Source organism: Anastrepha ludens, chromosome 4, assembly GCF_028408465.1.
Source record: "Anastrepha ludens isolate Willacy chromosome 4, idAnaLude1.1, whole genome shotgun sequence".
Lineage (NCBI taxonomy): Eukaryota > Metazoa > Arthropoda > Insecta > Diptera > Tephritidae > Anastrepha > Anastrepha ludens.
This window is the reverse complement of record NC_071500.1, coordinates 80,611,050-80,631,594: the sequence shown is the minus strand read 5'-3', so window position 1 is coordinate 80,631,594 and position 20,545 is coordinate 80,611,050. Positions and strand designations below refer to the sequence as shown.

The window sequence follows — 20,545 nt, the reverse complement described above, 5'->3', positions numbered from 1 at the left end:
ACGGTGGAGATACATACCGGCAAACAAGACGGTCTACTGTCCAAAGGGCAACACGACTATCCTGACAGCTATCTTTGGAAAGCTATCGGTGAGTCGAAAGACGCGCCGATGTTCGAGGGGAAAAGCGTGGTGGACGGCATCGTAAAGGTGCACTGTTCCAGTGCTTTTTCCCGAGAATGGCTGGAAAAAGAGATAGCAAAAATTCCAGCCTGCGAAAACCGCAAGTTCATTCTTGTTGAGAATAGCAAAGAAAGGCTGGTATGAGCGAATGTCTGGATTCTGGGTCCTTTCTGTAGTTCAGCAGAACTCCTCACATGCATCTGTGTTCAGAACAAAGATCTTGACACGACTCTCTGGAGAGTATACTCGTGCACCAGGCAGAAATGCGCTACCACTTCGGAAGCGGGTTCCCACCTGGCGCTGGGTATTGATCTTGGGTCCCTCAAGGTTCTTAAGAAGCAGTACGGGTGCCGTCCTCACCTATATCTGTGGTCCAGTATAAGGGGGAGCACAAAGCGTAAATATACTCAGTCTCATGACTGAAGTAATATTTACACAGCTATATCTGCAGCTTGGCAAAGCGTCCGTAGTGTGCCGTCTAATGGGTATGTCACAAGCGTATCTGTGTCTAGGTGCTATGTCGTGGGGACAAATACTTCATTCTGAAGGGAATGTGGGACCCGGGGTTGATCGAACACACGATGTTAAAAGAGCTATGCTCCGGAGATATCGTTGTTGCAAAAATAAAGTACTTGAAGAGTGGGAACAGTGTCGAGGCTATCATAGTTTCGGCTTACCTACCCTACGACTCTTTACAGAAACTTCCTTCGAGGGAGCTTAGAGAAGTGGTCAAGTATGCAGGGGACGATCCTATCATGATATAATCGGTGAATTTGAGAAACTCATACTAAACTGTACACAGATGATCTTGAGACCGTGAATTTGAAACCATTGAGCTTTGATTTTCTACGCTTGCAATTACGGTTATTCACCTACCTCTTCTTCTTAAAAGGTACAATAACTGCTTAAGCGACTTTGACCACAACCCACAATGCAACTCGTCCGATCTTATGCAAATTATAATATTTATTTCCTCTGCCATTGTCAGCAAATAAGGTAACGAATTCTATTGCGGCAGAAGCATTTGTACCCAGCCGAAATCGGAGTAACATTCACGCCAAATAGTGCCGTTTTTTTCTCGTCCCCGAAATCCAGCAATTTTTTTTCTTATTTGCAAAACAACTGAGCAAGTAATGAGCGTCATCACAGAAAATTATTTTGCGAATGTTTGCCGAACAGAGCATAAATTTTGATGATAAATTTTAACAATTCTAACGCGTTTCGATTGTTCGTCTCCCAGTTTCCCTTGGTCTGCTAGGCTTACGACCAGCATTCCCAAGCGGATTCCACTCCAGTGCCTTTCGGGCAATGCATATTTTGTCCTTGCGGAAAGTATGACCAATCCACCTCCATTATTGGCATTTCATGAGCACTTCGACTGACTCCATTTGCGTCTTTTTTAGCAAAAATGTTAGAAAATGTTCATCAGGTAGCGATTTGGGAAAACCTGAAGCCTCAAAATGATGGATTACGTTACTTTCCATGTGCAGCAACCGTTAAGCAAAATCGATACTAAATGCCAAGATGGCCGCTTTAATTACCAAAGTGCGAGCGAAGCTGCCGAAAAACCCTTAACTTTCACGTAGGTCTCTTCGCATCATTCTTTAATAATGCGTCACATAAAATATAAACATAACTGTACTTATACATAAGCACATAAGTACATGTGCAACTTTTTACTTACGTAATTTTCAATCAAATCATTACGATGTGGCACAAAGTAGTTGTGATCCTCCATGTCACGTCGCTTCTTCACACGTACGAAATGTTCCATCGGATTCAGATTGCGACGAGCACAGGCGCTGGCCAAAAATTCTTCCACCGACATGGCGTCACGTAAATAAACTGTGGCATATGCGTTATCAGGCATGGCAACTTTGAAGGTTTTTTCTGGTTCGTCACGTGAATTCATCTGAAAAAGTGTAGAAAGAAAATAGATATAAAAGTTATGTGAAAGGCACGAAAATTCGAGAAAATTATTAAAATATTGTAATACACGTTTCAAATTTGAGGAATACTTAAATAGTAATGAAATTCCTGAAAATAAATACAAAAAATAAATGTTTAAAACTAATTTTCAATCAACGCCCATATGACAGTGCACGAAGCTCATAACACAGAAGTGGCTTTACTCTTCACTTGTGAGATGAAAATGTTTGGTAGGAAAATATTTGTGCGTGTATATGAAATAACTTACTAGAAATTAATAAATATTTCACTGTTGGTATTTCAGCCAACTACGCATATTCTTCACTAAAATTTCCCATCAAATTGGTGATGTGGGTTCGCCAAAATAAAAACAGGAAATCTGAAATTTGTTAAACATTGGCTTATTTCACCGGACAATTTTACCGCAGCAGAGTATTTTTATTTGTTGGCGATTATTATACATATATGTAAAGGCTGGTTAAATGTTAAGGGCCGATGTTGAATGTGAATCACATCTAAACGTCAACGACACCGTTGGACTTCTTTTTTTGGGGTTATTTGAAAGAAAAGGTGTACGTCGATAAGCCAGCAACAATTCAAGAGCCAAAGGATGAGATAATTCGCCACATTAACGGCATAGAACTTCAATTATGCCTCAGCGTCATCGAAAATTTGGACCATCGGATGGAGGTGTGCCGCCGAGGCCGCGGCGACCTTTTGGCCGATATTTTGTTCCATATGTAATTCAGCCACTATTATATAATAAGGAGAAATGACAATAATTTCCTAAAAAATTGTATTTTATTCAAAATCAACCCTTGAAACTTAACCTTCCTTTATAATTGGCGCGTACACCCAATTGTCAATAGCTTAATTGACTTAACTTGGGTGTTTGAACGGGCTCCTCCTCCTATTTGTGGTGTGCGTCTTGATGTTGTTCCACAAATAGAGGGACCTACAGTTTCAAGCCGATTCCGAACGACAATATTTTTATGAGGATCAGAAATACCCTAGGAGGTTTGCCATTACCTGCCGAGGGGCGACCGCTATTAGAAAATATTTTTCTTAATTTTAGTGTTTCACTGAGATTCGAGTTTACCTTCTCTCTGTGAATTCCGAATGGTAGTCACGCACCAACCCATTCGGCTACGGCGGCCGCGATTATTGGCGATTATTGGGCGATAAACCAAAACTCAAACCACTCCCTAGATTTTTATATTTTGCTGAAATAAAAAGTGATCTATGCAGTTTTTGAGAATATACAATACCTCCTTAGTTTTTAGCCAATATCATCATGGCATGACATTCTGAGCGTAATATGTACGTAGATGCCGTTAGAAAGCTTGACGTTTTCATTGACGTTTATGAAAGTTGAAGTGTCAGGTGAGTGTAAAAACTGTAAGTGACTATCTGTTTTAAGGAGAGTTCATGTTATAACATACAAGATAATAATTTATACGAATCCAGAAGAAGGCTCTGTTTTAAAGCTTCTCAATTTTCATGCTAGTCTGGTGGTAAGTCAAATCTGTTAATTGAACTAATAAAAGTTCTCTTCGACTAGACAAGCGTTAGCAAGTGGCGAATAGATGAACCAACTGGAATAAAGAAACATATCGATGCTTTTCGAGAAAAGTGACACAATTCAAAAATACAAAATACTGAGGTGGGCCAGTTTTCTAGATAATTGACGCGCCAATTAGATCACCTGACAAAACGACACTAACGCCATCTCTCAGAATTGCTTCAAGATTCGCTTATGACGCTTTTCCAGATAAAAATGTATAAACTCTGTAGTTGATTTTTGCTTCTAACGGCAAAACTCCGAATTTGAGTTAATTTTGAGTTATGTCGCTTTTCTCGAAAACCATCGATATGTACTGCTGGAAAAAAGCTGTCAAAAATTACTGGAAGCACTTAATGCGAATTAGTCTAATGAAACTCTCTTGAAAAAGAGTTGGCTGAATTCAAAATAAAGAGTTACACCAGTTTTATGAGGCGAATCTTGCTTATGTGAACAGAACCCCGAAATAGTGAGCTGAGGAGTGGCGAATCGAAGACGCCTAATTCAAGTTAAGTTAAGTCAATTAAGCTATTACCTTGTTGCATTTTCTATTCAAATCATTTTAAAAAGCGAAATGTTTGTTGTGCCAATTGATATTGGTGTTTTGTTTTTAAAAACAGGGCGCAAAATATGGATGTACATGCTCAATAGCTGCACTCAAAAAAATTACTATAAAAATGTGCGTCTGTGTTAAAATTTCAACATTTCTAGCTGTTTGATTGGTTTTTCTGTTTTGAAACTTTTTTAACCCGCCAATATGTTTGTGGTTGGTAGTTTTTCATGCGTTTTCAATTCTTTTGGTTGTCCCTCACTACTTTTCCTGTAGCCTTCCTCTCCTGATAGTGCACAATAGCTGTCGCCTATATTATTTTAGCAAATTAGCAATTTTTTGGTCGTCAGCTAGTTTCTAATTGTAACTCTTGGATTTTCATTTCAACTCAGTTGCTGGTGTGCTGAAATATTGGTTTGCTTCCAGGTGTGCAAGTTTAGGTAGGATCGGATTCGCTTGCAAACTTTGATATGGCTGGTTATCGCATGTGTTGTAGTTAGAGTTCAAACATAAACCAAGAGAAGCCTGTTTATTTGTTTCACTTCATTTCATTCATTACAGAGAGAATACTCAATTGAAACCCACACACCAAGATCCGAGAGAACTGTAGTTGTAATGGTTTTTGTTCTGTGCTTGAATTGTCATATCGGCAAACGTACAACTCGCCACTGAAAAATTCATATTTCGGATTATAACACTCGTGATCGAACTGGATATAGGAATATGCAAGCGGTAAAGGAGTATGCAAAAAATTTAAAATTTTGGTCAGAAGGCTACAGAAATTTGATAAAGAAAGCTATATTATAACATTTAAGCGAATATTATTTGAGCTTCAAAACCGAGGAAGCGCCTGATGACGATATTGATTTTGCTGTCTTTTGGTTTATGAAGTAATCTTCAATAATTTTTTTGCATGGCACCACCGCATTTTACATCTGTTTGCCCGGACATATTTTGTTCGGTGTAAGAGTCGGCGAACTCTCTCTCTTCGTTTTTGCTAAACAAAATTTCAGTTTAACCACGGCCTTACAGAAACGGGCTACAGTAATCCAATCACTGAAATATTTCGTAAAGGTTTGACTAGCGATTTGCTCCTTAACAACTTAAAAAGAAAGAAATGGGAAATCCTAGTATAAAACGATTCAACTTGATTGCAAATTTTATTTTATTTATTAATTTTATTCAATCGCGAAATGTTTCGTTTGATTTCGAAATCTCTACAATATGCAGGAAAAAATTGAGTAAGCTCATTTTACATGTTTCCATGTATACATATGACTTCGTTTTCCATCTAATCGTGCGAAAAATCTTTTAGCTTGTCCTTTTTTGACAGTCCATTGTTAGTGAATTATTATATTTTTCTTCAAAAAGCCTTAGAACTCGACAGGGTTGAACTGCGTTTCATCATCTGATACTAGGATATTTGCAGTAGCAAAAATTTCAATAAGTTCCTAGCACTTTCTACCAGATCACATCGTTATCGCAAAGGGTATGATGATGACTTCCAGTCACTTACTGTGAACATCCACTTCACAAATTGGTATTTGGAAAATATTGAAGCCGCGTAATCCTTACAAATCTTTTACTGGGTTTTATCCAAACATGAAAGTATGTTTGAAAATAAGATGCTGCAGATTAGATTATAAAGGGTTTCTCAATTGGCGCGGATCAATTTTGGCGCTCTGTGGCAGCCATTTTGTTTTGGTGACATCTGTCAAATCTTTTGTTTATTATTCAGTTGTTTATGCCAAATCATCATGGCAAGTTACGTGATTGAACAGCACGTTCAAATGATAAAACTTTATTATCAAAATGAGTGTTCATTAACGCAAACGTTGCGCGCATTGCGCCCATTTTTCGGTAGACGTGGTGGCCCTTCCAATTTCTTATGGCCCATATTGAACCATATGGATCTAGACGACATGTGGTTCCAGCAGGACGGCGCTACGTGCCACACAGCAAACGCCATTATATTCCATTTCAACATCTACCCGCCCTTATTGAAAAACCCTATATTCTATCTAAGGTTTGTAGTTCAATTTCATGGCCCACTACTATTAACAGTACGTCAACCAAACCCAGTTCCCTTATTAAATTTAAGACAGAGATGGGTTGAACTGAGCGTAAAATAGATGTAGTGGGCGAAATTTACATTTCCAATGAAAACCCACCATTTACTTATATTGGAAAAAAGAATGAGGGCGAACTACCAATAACTATGTACATAGAAGCACTCCAGTTTGGTACTAACACATTTCCCTACTGGGAAGCAGCAACAGTTTTAATTAATCTTGTATTTCATTTTTTTTTTGTGTTCTGATCAATCACTTTATTTTTCATTTTGCAATAATAATTTAATAATTACATTTTGTAAGGTTTTTCTGAACATTTTGATAAAAGCATGAAAAAACCGTTGTGGACATTTAGTTGTTGTTCCTGATAAAAGTCTTCGTAATAGTCAATTCCATTAAATTGCATGGAAATTGTAAAATATTCATTTGAGTAATTATACTGTATGTATATGCAGGTATGTGTATTTGAAAACCTTGTGTTATGACATGTTTTTGTTGCTAAATGCTTTTGCTTTTAATAAAATTATAAAAAAATTTAAAAAAATTAGTATATAATTACGGCGACACTTTTGACGATTGAAGAATTGGTAAAAAGTCATGTAAATTAAAAATATATGTTTTAAATATACTGCTATATCTAAAAAAATAGTGTAATAAGTCTTATTAATTATTTAATAACATACCTTCTGCTCAAATATGAACGAGACGTGGATATATATGCCGCGGATGATATATGGCAAATATACATTTTTTGTTTTTTGGTAGGACTGTTATAAGCTTACATGGCAAATTTCAGCGAGATATGTCACATAGTTTGTTTTCTGTGCTACTGTAAACAAGTCAAGCTCGAGTGTGTTCTTCGAATTCCCTTTATGACTTCAATTGTCTCAAAATGTTTTCCACCGAGCGGCAACTTGAGCTTGGGAAACAGGATAATAGTCCTACCAAAAACCAAAAAATTTATTTTTGCCATATGTCATCCGCGGACCGTTTTATTGATAACGTCTCGTTCATATTTGAGCAGAAGGTACATGTACAATATATAAGTGTTTGTGCATATATACCTGGCGCTTACATTCTCTGCCAGATGTTTGACTGCAATACGGTTGATTGGTAAACAATGGGCAAGCTGAACTTATTTGAATTGAAATTTTTTTTCAACCGAAATTAAGTATTTAAACTAAGCATTGAAAAAGGTAAATATGCATCAATGCCGTTAAAATATGTTTCGTTTAATTATGTATTTCTCTATGCTATGGTCCTTATCACTATATAATCAATATGGCACTACTTGGCTCTGCTTCATCTCGTCGCACTCTATGTAAAGTGTTGAAGCTATCCATGGCAATTGATACACTTTTCAATTTTATCTTATGTATTTTTTTGCATCCTATTTATGAAAAATCTAATTTTGTGAATCATCGAGGGGGAATATATTTAAATTAAATTTTCTTAATTAAATGTTTGTTTAATTTTTAGCTTTACTTATTTAGTGGTTAACTATTTATTTTACTTCTTCAAGAGGGTGTAAGAACAAATTATATCCTTTTTTCCAAATTATGTAAATTTAATTTCTTGTATGAAAATTATGCCATTCGGCAGACTTCAATAACTTGAAGCAGCAGTTGATTTCTTCTTTGTCGTTTCCCAATATTTTATAAAAAATCTTTGATAAAGTTTACGTCTCGTTCGCAAGTACCACTCCATTCCTGCTTTAATGTCTGTAATAATCGCAGCTGTGTCAAATGACATATTCAAACTTGGTTCATACAATTTCATACCACCAATTTTTCATAAAAAGATATTCCTATGTTTTCATCACAAACTCACAAATATTGCGATAAAATCTACTTTGCTTCTCCCAATGAATTATAAATCATGTTTTATAGTAAAACAAACTAAAAGTCGAATAACAAAAACCGAAGTAAATATAAAATTTAATTTCATTATCAAAAACTCGGAAATTTTCTTGGATTCTATTAATAATATGATTTCCCGCCATTTTTTCTAAGGCATTTTGAACAGCAACGCCAAATCACACAATTTTTTGAGAAACTGAGTTTTAGCTTCTAATGCTTAGCTGCAGCATAATTTCAGTAATTTGCGTACACATTTACGGCTCTCGCCAATTGGTATTCGTGCTTGTTGTCACAGTATTTTAGCTGTTCTTTCTAGAGTATTTTTTTTTATTACGATCTTCCTCCCACCAGCGATCACTAAGCATTTTACATGAGTGCAGGACCGCGAAGTCCTCTACTTGAAAATCACTATTACATAGTTCCCGTCAGTTTAGAAGAGTTTGAAATATTGGCGGATTTAGAGCCGCTCCAACTCCAGATTCCATTCGACGGTGAAAACAGAGGTACCTTTGACCATGCATACTCTCCTCCTCCCAATCTAGCTGGCTTGCAAAGGTAGCACTAGCCCAACCCTCCTCCAACGGATGAAGAAATATGTTCGAAGTACAGAGAAGATAGGATAAATATACCTCAAAATGCTACGGAGATTGTTTCCAGATGTCAACCTCATTCGACCTCATAGCGCTCTGAGCAACAATGGATTGAACTTGAAGATCAACGGAAAGTTAGTGCAGAAAGACGTTAACGTCGGCAGTGGGACATGTTCTATTGGATTGGGGTATAAGTTCAAAGCGTTTCTATATTTTCATTTATTTTACAACGATTTGTTTGCTGATTGGGAAACGGTTAGTATTCATTCTATGGAACTCTTTCTGCTATACAAAACTATGTTAATTGTATTTTTTGAGTTGTTTAATTTTTTTATTAGTTTTGAACTTAGAAATGGAATACGCACGCAGGCAAAAATCAAAACTTCGACACCTTACCTCTCATCGAGGTAAAAAATCTGCCGAAGCAGTCAAGGATATTTGCGACGCGTATGGAGAAGGTGTTATAGGCGAGTCTACAGCACGGAAATGGTTTGCAAAGTTTAAAAACGACACGTCTCGCAGCGGAAGGTCCTCTGAATTCGGTGAAGAACATCTCAAATTACTTTTGAAGGAGAGCGGTCGCCAAACCAGTCGTGAATTGGCGAAAAAAATGAGCTGCGATCATAAAACGCTTCTGAATCACGTTCATTCAATGGGATTTACTGAAAAATTGGGAGCCTGAGATCCTTACGAGCTCAACGAAGAAAACAAAGAAAGTCGCTTTCAAATTGCTTCTCAACATCTCACCCGCCATCGAGCGACACGCTGTTATAAACAACACCTTTTGTACCGAATCCTCACGAGAGATGAGAATTGGTCCTATACATCAATATGGAGCAAAGAAAGGAGTGGGTCAAGCCGGATCTTCATCCCAAGAAACAGTGTTTGGTGGGACTGGGAGGGCTTGGTGCACTGGGAAATGCTAGAAAAGAATGTTACGGTCAGAATGTTACATAGCATGTATGAGACTATTCGACTAAAAAGACCTGATCGACATTGTCAAACTATACTCCTTCACGAGAACGCCAGACCACATGTTGCACAAGTCGTCAAAGCCGCACTCCAAGAGCTCGGATGGGAAGTTCTTCAGCATCCGCCGTATTTTCTGGACCTTGCAACGACCGATTACTATTTTTTCCGCTCCCAACCAATTGGAGGCTGTTACCTTCGATAATAAAGAGGTCTTTAAAAAACCTCTACTACTTCTTTGACGCCAGACCAGGCGATTTTTGGCGAAACGGGATCAACATATTGGTCGAGAGGTGGGAAGAGGTTGTAAAGAGCATCGGCGAATATATAATTGATTAACTTATTGACATACTTTTTGTTTTTTGTTTAAATAAACGCTACGAACTTATTCCCCATCCCAATACATGCCCCAGTGATGCCAATACATATAGTCCTTTGCACTCTCTCTAATTTAGTGGTGTTATAACCCATCACCACCAAACTAGGCAACCATATGTTAAAATTGGCAGAACCACTAAGTTGTACATCCAGACTACGACACGTGGCTTGAGATTAAATTTTTTGTCGAGCATAGATTTACAGAAATAACAAACTATACTGACTTGCTTAAATCAATTTTCGATGTGCAGCTTCCAATGGAACTTGGGGTCAAGTATTACATGAAGTGACTTCTTTATATTTTGCTAAAATTCTAATGGTAATAATTCCTTGAGTAATACTAATACTAATATTACAAGGGATTACGCGTATCGGCGAGTAAATTTTTTATAGTCGGTGTCGTTTTCGTTCTTGTTATTGCGCATAACAATATTTATGGATAAAACCATTACGGTTTTGAATGTATAGAACATATTTAGTTCGAAAATACATGGATTTCGACATCAAACCTTATCCGATCGACTTAAATTTTTTGAGTTTAAGTTAGGTAAAAAGGAAAAAAATATGCTGCCGACGATCAACAAAAAACTAAATTTTTATAATTGTCCACACAAAATAGGGCACCTCTAAAACATACAGGGTGGCTGATGAAAGCCGCTACCAAAAAAAAAATTGAATAACTTTTTTTCTTTTTAAGTTATCTGTTCCATTTTTGTTTTAATTTGCAGATTGATCTTTAAAATTTATTAAAATGGATAACTGGGACACGCAAACAAGAATTTGGATAGTCCGCCGCTATCACGCACTGGAGTTCGTAGTTTTGGTACAGAGAGAGTACAGGCGGATGTTTGGCGGCGATCCCCCGAGCAGATGGACCATAATGAGACTGGTGAATAATTTTGCTGAGCAAGGAACAGTCGCAAGAAGGCCTTGTCATCGAAACCCACCAGTTCGGACGGAGGAAACGATCGCTGCTGTAGCTGCAGCTATACAAAGCAATCCAAGGGTTTCAACAAGAGAAGCTTATCTGCTCAACTTGGTGTCAGCCGACGGTCTTTGCAAACAATAATGCACAAAGATTTAGACTTATTTCCCTACAAAATTCAAATGGTTAACAAACTGAATGCAGCAGACTCGCCGAATCGCTTGGAATTTTGCCAGAAGATCCTGCAAATGGTGGAAGAAGACCAAAACATGTTAAACTGCCATTTCATGTCTGATGAGGCCCATTTCGATTTAAACGGCAATGTGAACAAACAAAATTGTCGAATATGCAATACTTCTAACCCACAGATACTCCACGAGACGGAATTGCATCCTCTTCGCGTGACAGTGTGGTGCGCGGTTTCTTCACGCTGTATTGTCGGGCCTTATTTTTTTGAAGAAAATGGTCACACCGTTACGATTACTGGAGACCGTTATTTGAAAATGCTGAAAGAATTTTTCTATCCAGAACTACGCCGAAAGAGAATTCCTTTCAACTCTGTGTGGTTTCAACAAGATGGGGCAACGTCTCACATAGCCCAGACTGTTATGACAGAGTTGCGACGAAAATTTCCCAATAAAGTGATTTCAAGAAACTCCGAATTTCGTTGGCCCCCCAGGTCGCCTGACCTTACTGCACCTGACTTTTTCTTGTGGGGTTTATGTAAACAAGAAGTTTATAAAACAAAGCCAACAAATTTGGATGAACTAAAACAATCCATTCGGGCAACAATTGCGGCTATTCCTGTCGCAACTCTCAAAGCAGCAATGAACAACTTTTTACTAAGATGCCGCACTTGTGTCAACGAGCATGGGGGGCATTTAAATTCAATTATTTTTAAAACTAGTTAAGCTACATTTAATAAAATTTAATGACCTTCAACTTGAAAAAAAAAATAAACGAATTCCATACACTAAAAAAAAAGTTATTTGAGTTTCTTAATGTAGCAAAATTCATCAGCCACTTATATAGGGTCCGCCATATAACTTTACGGAATTAAAAATGCTATAAAAAAGAAACGACTCAATATTTTTCCAAACTTTTTTTTTTTATTTTGAAGTACAATCCTTCCGGTTAATGATGGAACACAACTTCATTCATATGAGAACTTCATTCAATTTTTGAGAACGACGGTGAACTTTCCTGGTGATTCACGAACACTCTCACAGCAGCAATATTTTCGGGTGTACGCACGGTTTTTGGTCGGTCACGCGTTGGTTTGTCAATAAGCAACCCAGTTTCTCTTAATTTTTTCGCAAAGTAACGCACATACGCTTTCGCATTCGGTGCTTTTCTTCTTCCCATTGCCGTACGTAATTTTCGTACACATTTTGCAACATTACCATGATTTTCAAAGTAATGTCCCAATATTTCCCAGCGTTCTTTGAGCGTATACACAACCATTTTCGTTCAGCGGAAGAATAAAACTAATTTTCTGTCAAATCAGATGACAGCTAAGTGTTACCATTCTTCAAATAATACCTAGTTCAAATCCGTAACGATAGATGGCGGGCCCTGTATAAATCAAGTGTGCGTTGGTGTGTGTATTTGTGTGTGATGAATCAAATTCTAATATCATAGCGCAGAGGCGATAACTAATTAATACAAAATTCTTAAGCGAATTATAAAATTTGTATATATTTATGTATGGATTTATGTATACACTAGTTCGGTCATATTTACATGCATATTCCAATCGTAGAGATACATATATACATCCATATCTATATTCGCTTCGAAGTATGAATTAACAATGTGGAACCTAATCTGAATTGCATGCACCCGTATGCTATTAAGATTAATTATACCCCCTTGGCGAGGCTGTTTTGACGTTCCAAAACATACTTGTGTATATATGTATGTACATACATACATTGTGCATATCATGCATACCTATGTTCTAATGAATTCCACCTAATTTGATATCCTTATGTTTGCTCTTAGTTGATGGCTTCTGGTCGCTTAACACTGATGAAGTGCTGCTTGCTCAATTGAAAGGCCATTATTATCCGCCTTATTAGACTGCAGTGATATCTATTGCTATTTTGGAACTTATTGTTGATCTATCTAATAATACTGGCATTAACACAAACAGTTGCTGATGAGAGTACCCTTTTATGCGCAGGAGGGTACGCATGCACTTGTACGTCGTACGCGCCAAATCCATAATATCCATAATAAATCTTAGTGATTTTGCAATAGTTTTTCGCCGCAATATACTTCAATATATTTATTTTTCTTTCAGTCTGCATATTTAAACTTATTTTTATTGTATTTAGAGTGACCATTAATATTGGTAATGAGTAGCGTTAATTATACGGTACGGTAGCTCGAATTTAAAGGTACACTGGAATTAAATTTTCGCTACATCGTCGAAGGATCAAATACTTGTATATTTGTTATATTTTACCCGTGTCGCCATCCAAAATGATTTTAAACCTGGCATTAATTTTAATTCTCGCGACAGGTGGAATATTTAATTATGTTCGCAGTATAACCTTTTGCACGGATAAATGCTCAGATTTGCGCGAATAATAATTTTAATATCTCTTTGTAGACAGTCAGTGACCTCAACATTGCATGCATTCGTCTAATTAGCGCTACGCTGGCACCTGTGTCGATTCGCAGGTTTTATTTGTAGTGTAAAATTTTTGTTGGTCCCGAAGTACCAGAAAATTATTTTACTGCCAATGTATTTTTATAAATATTTCAGACACATACAAGCCCATTTTATATTTTTATTTTATATTTTTTGTTGAGAATGTCGAGTGCCAAGCGGGCAGTATTGAAAGGGTTAAGGTGGCAAGTGTAAGCACGTGTAAATTCGTGCATGTTTTCACTTCAATGCTTGCAGGCTAACGAATAATTTCTCGCCCTGTGACCTTCTCTTATACGAGTATGTATATATGGCCACCAGAGGGGCGGAATAATTGCTTTATGAGCACACGAAATTTTCGTGTACACCAGCTGCATATGCACAGTATAAACTTATATAGACGTACATACGTACGCATTTATGAGTAGCTTATATGAGAATTTTTCAGGTAGCCAGGTGAAACTGGCATTCTGCACCAGCAGCAGCTACGATGTGTAAAGTAATTGCTGATGTATAACATAATATTTGTACAATTGGAGAATGATCGGTCAACACTTTGCTCGGTTAGTTGAGTTCGAACAGAAGCACTTCATGCACATATATGTATATGTATGTAGATGCGTAAAGGAAATAATAAAATTGAAAAACATTTTTCTTCAGGAACTTCGCGACAAGTTTTATACCAATTGCAGATACTTTTGGCCCGAAAAATTCAATTTGAGGACAGGAATCTACAAATATAAATAGAATTTGATTGTAGAACATAATTTGAATGGGCGTAATAAGCAACAAATTATGCAATATGAATAAATTTTATATAACGATAAATTTTAAATTTTGTTACTTATGAACCTTTGTCTAATATATGTAAACTTTCTTTTTTAAGTCCACCTTAGCCGTGTCTCCTTAAATTTTTTGTGAAAGCGGTACAATAACTCACTGTAGTATTGTCCAGTGATCGTTCTTCTCTTTTCTAAAAAATCCACTGGGATGATGCCGTTCGCATCCCAAAAAATCGTCGCTATGACCTTTCTGGCTGACGGGAGAAATTGTTTTGATTGTGTGTTTTGGCGTGTAATGAAGCATCCAGGTTTCATCAACGGTGACAACTCGATGCAAAAATTCCTTCGTATCTCGCTTAAATTGCTCCAAACACTACTTCAAAGTTAACAGCCGCATCCACTTGTTGTGACTTGTGAGCAATTGCGGCACCCATCGTCCAATTTTTTCATCGCCAACTTATTTTGTAAAATATTAATTGCCGTTCCGGTCGACACACTTAAGGCCTCTGTTACTTTGCGCATTTTCGTTCGTCGATCAGCGAGAATCATGTCGTGGAGTTGTTGAATCATTTTCTCGGTAACCACGTCTGTCGAGCATCCTGGTCGCTTTTCATCAAAACCGGATGTTCGCTCACGCTTAAATTCGTTGAACCACGGCGGCCGCCGTAACCGAATGGGTTAGTGCGTGATTACCATTCGGAATTCACAGAGAGAACGTTGGTTCGAATCTCGGTGAAACACCAAAATTAAGAAAAACATTTTTCTAATAGCGGTCGTCCCTCGGCAGGCAATGGCAAACCCCCGAGTGTATTTCTGCCATGAGAAAGCTCCTCATAAAAATATCTGCCGTTCGGAGTCGGCTTGAAACTGTAGGCCCCTCCATTTTGTGGAACAACATCAAGACGCACACCACAAATAGGAGGAGGAGCTCGGCCAAACACCCAAACGAGTGTACGCACCAATTATATATATATATACATATATAATTAGCTGATTGTGGCTTCTGTACACCTTGCAGAGAAAAAAATAGCTGTATTTTTTTACGCTTAACATTTGTATGAAGCTACATATGAATGCAAATACATATATGTATGCGCTTAATGACATAGTTAAGGACACCCATGGTTGGAACATACTTTCAAAATTCTGCAAACAATTCAAATATACATATGTATAGCGTTTTTCAATAGGTGCGCTTCAACTTTTTCCGATAGGGAGGGCGAACGACGCAATATTTTTTATTTTTCGCTTGTCATTTGTAAACTTCATTAGTATACATTTCATCATGGAACGCTACACACTTGAGCAACGCTTGCAAATCATTGAATTTTATTATAAAAATGCGTGTTCTGTTAAGAAAGTTTAAAGTCGAAAAATCATCTTCAGTGATGAAGCTCGCTTTTGGCTCAATGGCTTTGTCAACAAGCAAAATATGCGTTACTGGGCAGAAAGCAATCCACACGTGATTCATGAGGCACCGTTGCATCCCGTAAAAATCACTTTTTGGTGCGGTTTACATGCCGGCGGCGTAATTGGCCCATATTTTTTCGTTGACGAGAACGATCGCCACGTTACTGTGAATGGAAATCGATACCGCGACATGATAAACGATTATTTTTAGCCGTAATTGAATGGTATGGACTTAGACGACATGTGGTTTCAACAGGACGGGGCCACAAGCCACACAGCACACGCTACAATTGATTTGTTGAAGAGTAAGTTCGATGAGCGCATTATTTCCAGATATGGACCGGTCGAATGGCCGCCGCGCTCGTGTGATTTGACGCCTCTAGACTATTTTCTTTGGGGTTATGTGAAGTCATTGGCCTACAGTAAGAAGCCGGCGACGATTTGTGAGCTCAGAGCCAATATGGAACGCGAATTGCTGGAATTTCGGCCGATTTATGCAAAAGAGTGGTCGAAAATTGGGTACAACGATTGAACTTTGTAAAACGTGCACGCGGTGGTCATGCAAAAGAAATCGAATTTCATACTTAAATGTATATGTTCAAACTCGATAATAAAAAAAAAATTAGTTAAAAAAATCAAACCGTTTCACAGTGCGGCCGATTCCCGAAAAGCTGGCCAAAACTCAAAAAATTAAGTAATTGATTCAAAATTTCTTACTCGGGGGTTGTCGGGGTCGCTGATTACGAATTTGATCTTAAAATTTTGAAAATCCACCCCCTTCCACCCCTATTGGCCACCCCCTCACGTGAAATAGCGTATATTCTAGAACATAATCAAGATGCATGTTAATTTATGTTTTCAGGGTCGCTGATTACGAATTTGATCTTAACATTTTGAAAACTTTTTTTTCGACTTTTGGGAATCGGCCGTACTGTGCGTTTGTGTTTTATTCAAAAAAAAAAAATTGAAGCGCTCTTACTGAAAAACGCTTTATTATTTCATGTTCAATTAATTCAAAACTTCCCTTACCGCTGCATTTTTCAGTTCATAATTTACTTCAATAAATACTAACTTGATTTTTGTGGAATAGTAATGCCAATGTTGTTATGGATCATAGACACTTGTCGACGGGCGTATTGTATTCGCAGATACAGACATATGCGTGTAAGAAAACCACGGCTAATATTTATTGCGCAGATGTTGCATGAATAGAATCTGCTGTTATATTCGCATATCTACTAAAGGGAATGTTAAATTAAACCCCATTTTACTATCGGACCATTTAAACGGCGTTTATATTTTATATCTTGTTATTATTGCTGTCATTGTGAAATCCAAGCACGACATCAAAATACCCCATAGCTCTTGGTTGCACACATGCCCAAATAGTGTGCTTTGGTGCTATGTAAACAAATTCAATAGCAAATGCAGTGGCACAAAACCAATGCTAAGCTTCAAAGTAATTTTGGTGGCATGTACTCAAAAATGCACAAATCGCATTTAAAAGTGAGGTACAGTTTGTCAAGAAAATGTTCTGACACACCAAAACATTAAAATTATTTGCACTTCCTTAACTAAAACAAACACTTCTCATTGAATTTGGCGTGCCTTCCAGAATTATTTCATTAACCTACTTAGTTACTCTTTGAATCTATCAAGAGAAGCAAAAACAAAACCAATACTCTCAGCCAGCTGTCAAGGAAGTCTTTTTACGTATTTATTTTCGGCATCGTTTGCTAAGATGATTTGATATACCGTTGTCTCACTGAGCTGTTACAAACGCCTTAGACATCAATCAATTACCGAGTGTCGGACGAAGTTTGAAGTGACTCACTCGGTTTATTTTAATTATAAAGGGTTTTCCAATACGAGGTGTAAAAGATCAAAGATTCGTTGCTTGTGTGGCACGTAGCGCCGTCTTGTTGAAAATAAACGCTGGACAACGCTGGATCAATACCATCCAATTTCGGCCATAAAAAATCGTTAATCATCTCTCGATAGCGCAATACAATCACCGTAACTGTTGCTTTAGCTTCATTTTCGAAAAAGTAAGGTCCAATGACCCCGCCGGACCATAAACCGCACCAAACAATCACACGTTGAGGATAAAGAGGCTTTTCAACAATAACTCTTAGATTTTCTGAGCCCCAGATTTTGCTTGTTGACGAAGCCACAGAGGTGGAAATGGGCCTCATCACTCAAGAAGATTTTCGATGGAGCTCCGGATCATTTTTATGCATTGCTTGCAATGATCGGCCGGCTTGAGTTCTTGTGTTAACTGGACTTTATAAGCCTTAAGATCCAAATTTTTATGCAAAATACGATGTAACGACGTTTGTGGAGTGCCTAATTCCAAAGAACGACGAGGAATGGGGTTTTCTTCAACACTTTTGGCTACAACAGCAATATTTTCGGCTGTTCTTCGGCGACGTGCACGGGTTTTATTCTTCACATCACTAACTTGTCCCAACAGCTCGAATTTTTTCACCGATTTCTGTATTGCGGTCTGACAAGTATGATAGTAATGACGTAGTTTCTACTTGTCAAATATTAAACAAATGGCAGTTTCAAAAGTGGCATCTACCGAAATAGCGCGCTATTCAAAATAACACCTGTTAATGGAAAACCCTTTAAAACAAGAAAAGATATGCGACAGTTATCAGAAATGCTTTATTTAGCCCGATCAAAAATCTGCAAGAGGAAAACCACGGAAATCGCAACATTTCAATTTCGACAAGAAATCTTTATAGTGTGTTTAGAGATGAGAGTGGGGTCGAAGTGTCTTAGGAAACTGTTCGCCAATTATGCAAAAGCACAATTATACTTCATGAGTTGCTCGAAAGAAGCGATTGCTCCCTGCACAGCATATTCAAAATTGGTTATCTTTTGCTGGAGCGTATCTAGCTAGGCCAGATGGTTACTGGGATGATGTGATATTCTGCGATAAGACTAAAATCGTGCTGTACTATAGCGATGGGCCCAATAGAGTGTGGATGCAGCCATTAAACGCACTGAAAAGACGAAATATTATATCGACAAGGAATTTTGAGGTTTATAGAAGATAAGATGCATGAACGACAATATTTGAATATTATATTTTGTACTTGTAATGAATTGACAAATAATGCAACAAAATTTGATTACATTTTTGACAACAAACTTCAGTTTAAATTCTACTAGCACAAAAAAGCTCATATACATAAAGCTCATTTAGTCAGAATGTGGCTTCTTTTCATTGTAGTAAGATATTGGAATGTCGGAATAGTAGGAGCGGTTGTTTTTGTCCGCATTTTGATCTCCAAAAGTCTTTCAGACTCCCTGCAGTATACTTCAAGCTGAAGTTTATGTCGCAACAAAAGCATCTAAATTGGCTCTGGAATTAACCCCTCTTAATACTCGGATAAACATTTTCATTGATAGCCAAATAGCTATTAAGCTATTTAAGCAATTATGACTCTGTGCACTAACTCAAAATGTATCCAACAATGCAGATTCAAAATGGATGAACTCTGCGGGAATGGACCTTTATGGGTCACTATTTACTGGGTAGGATACCAACGAATGGAAGGAAATGAGAGCGCCGATGAGCTCGCTAAGGCAGATATTCGCTTGCCGGGTTTGAGCAGATCAGAAATGTACCTATCACTCTCCTTTCTGAAAACGAACTAAATGAAGAACTAGCTCTGAAAACAAAGTCGATATGGGAACACTCAACTTCGTACAGAGCTGTCAAAATTATGCTAAGGACTTGGAATACCAACTACAAATTTTATTATATCGAGGAAAGACTGCAAAATATTGGTTGGAGTACTTACAGGACACTATCATACCCCACATTACGCAGCTAAAATGGGATTAGTCCAGAACGATACGTGAACACATTCAATGAAGCGATTGCTAGGTATACTTTGGAACACCTATTTAGCCGCTGTCCTGCTCTTTGTTGAACGTCTCGATGTTTTTCCACAAATGAGAGGAATGGGAAGGCAAATCCATAAAGGATATTGTTGACAAAAAGGCTGAACGGCTTGTTAAAACTTGCGAAGACGTGCAAAGGAATTACATAAAATAATAATTCGATTGCAAATACGTAGCACTGGTAACACAATGGGCTCTAGAGGTCTAAGTGAGATCTTTTTACAGATCAGCCAGCACTACCTAACTTAAGGTACTGAATACATCAGCCCAAAGCCCGGATATTTAAGAAAAAATTGCAGAAAACCCTCTCTTCCTTGACAGCCGCGCTTGAAGTGTGTATTGTTTGTGCTTTTTATTAGTTGAATTTATGAACTATTTATATTATATTAGCCAAATAAAACCGAAGATTGAAAGATACCCAACAAATATTATACATATTTTCTTATGCAATATGTCTGAATTCGTTAGATTAGTAGATGTCAAAACACTTCTTTGACAAACTGTATATTAACATTTTACAGAACACTATTTTACATGGGGCTTTCATTGTACTTATGTATACGTACATAGCATATGGTTTTTTGTGTATGGCGATGGGTAAATATGCAAGTAAATAAATTCAAAATACATAAATATAAACAGCATTTGGTAAATATGCAAGTAAATAAATTCAAAATACATAAATATAAACAGCATTTGGCCGAGGCTCAATTGAAGTTTTGTGTCGCATGTGGCGTGCAACAATTACCAATACTCGTACATTCAAAATACTTACGCCCATTTGCATGCAAATAAATCGAAAAGTGTTTGCATATTTACTCGCGTA

The 20,545-nt window shown here is 37.5% G+C and overlaps 1 protein-coding gene across 1 annotated transcript in view; it reads right to left on the bottom strand.

The window, feature by feature from the left end:
* LOC128861886 (protein still life, isoforms C/SIF type 2) overlaps positions 1-20,545 on the bottom strand; it is a 418,993-nt gene that overhangs the window by 179,437 nt on the left and 219,011 nt on the right. The window contains exon 8 of the mRNA XM_054100262.1: positions 1,805-2,032. Coding sequence (XP_053956237.1) covers positions 1,805-2,032 — 228 coding nt within the window. The remainder of the gene's footprint in view (positions 1-1,804; positions 2,033-20,545) is intronic.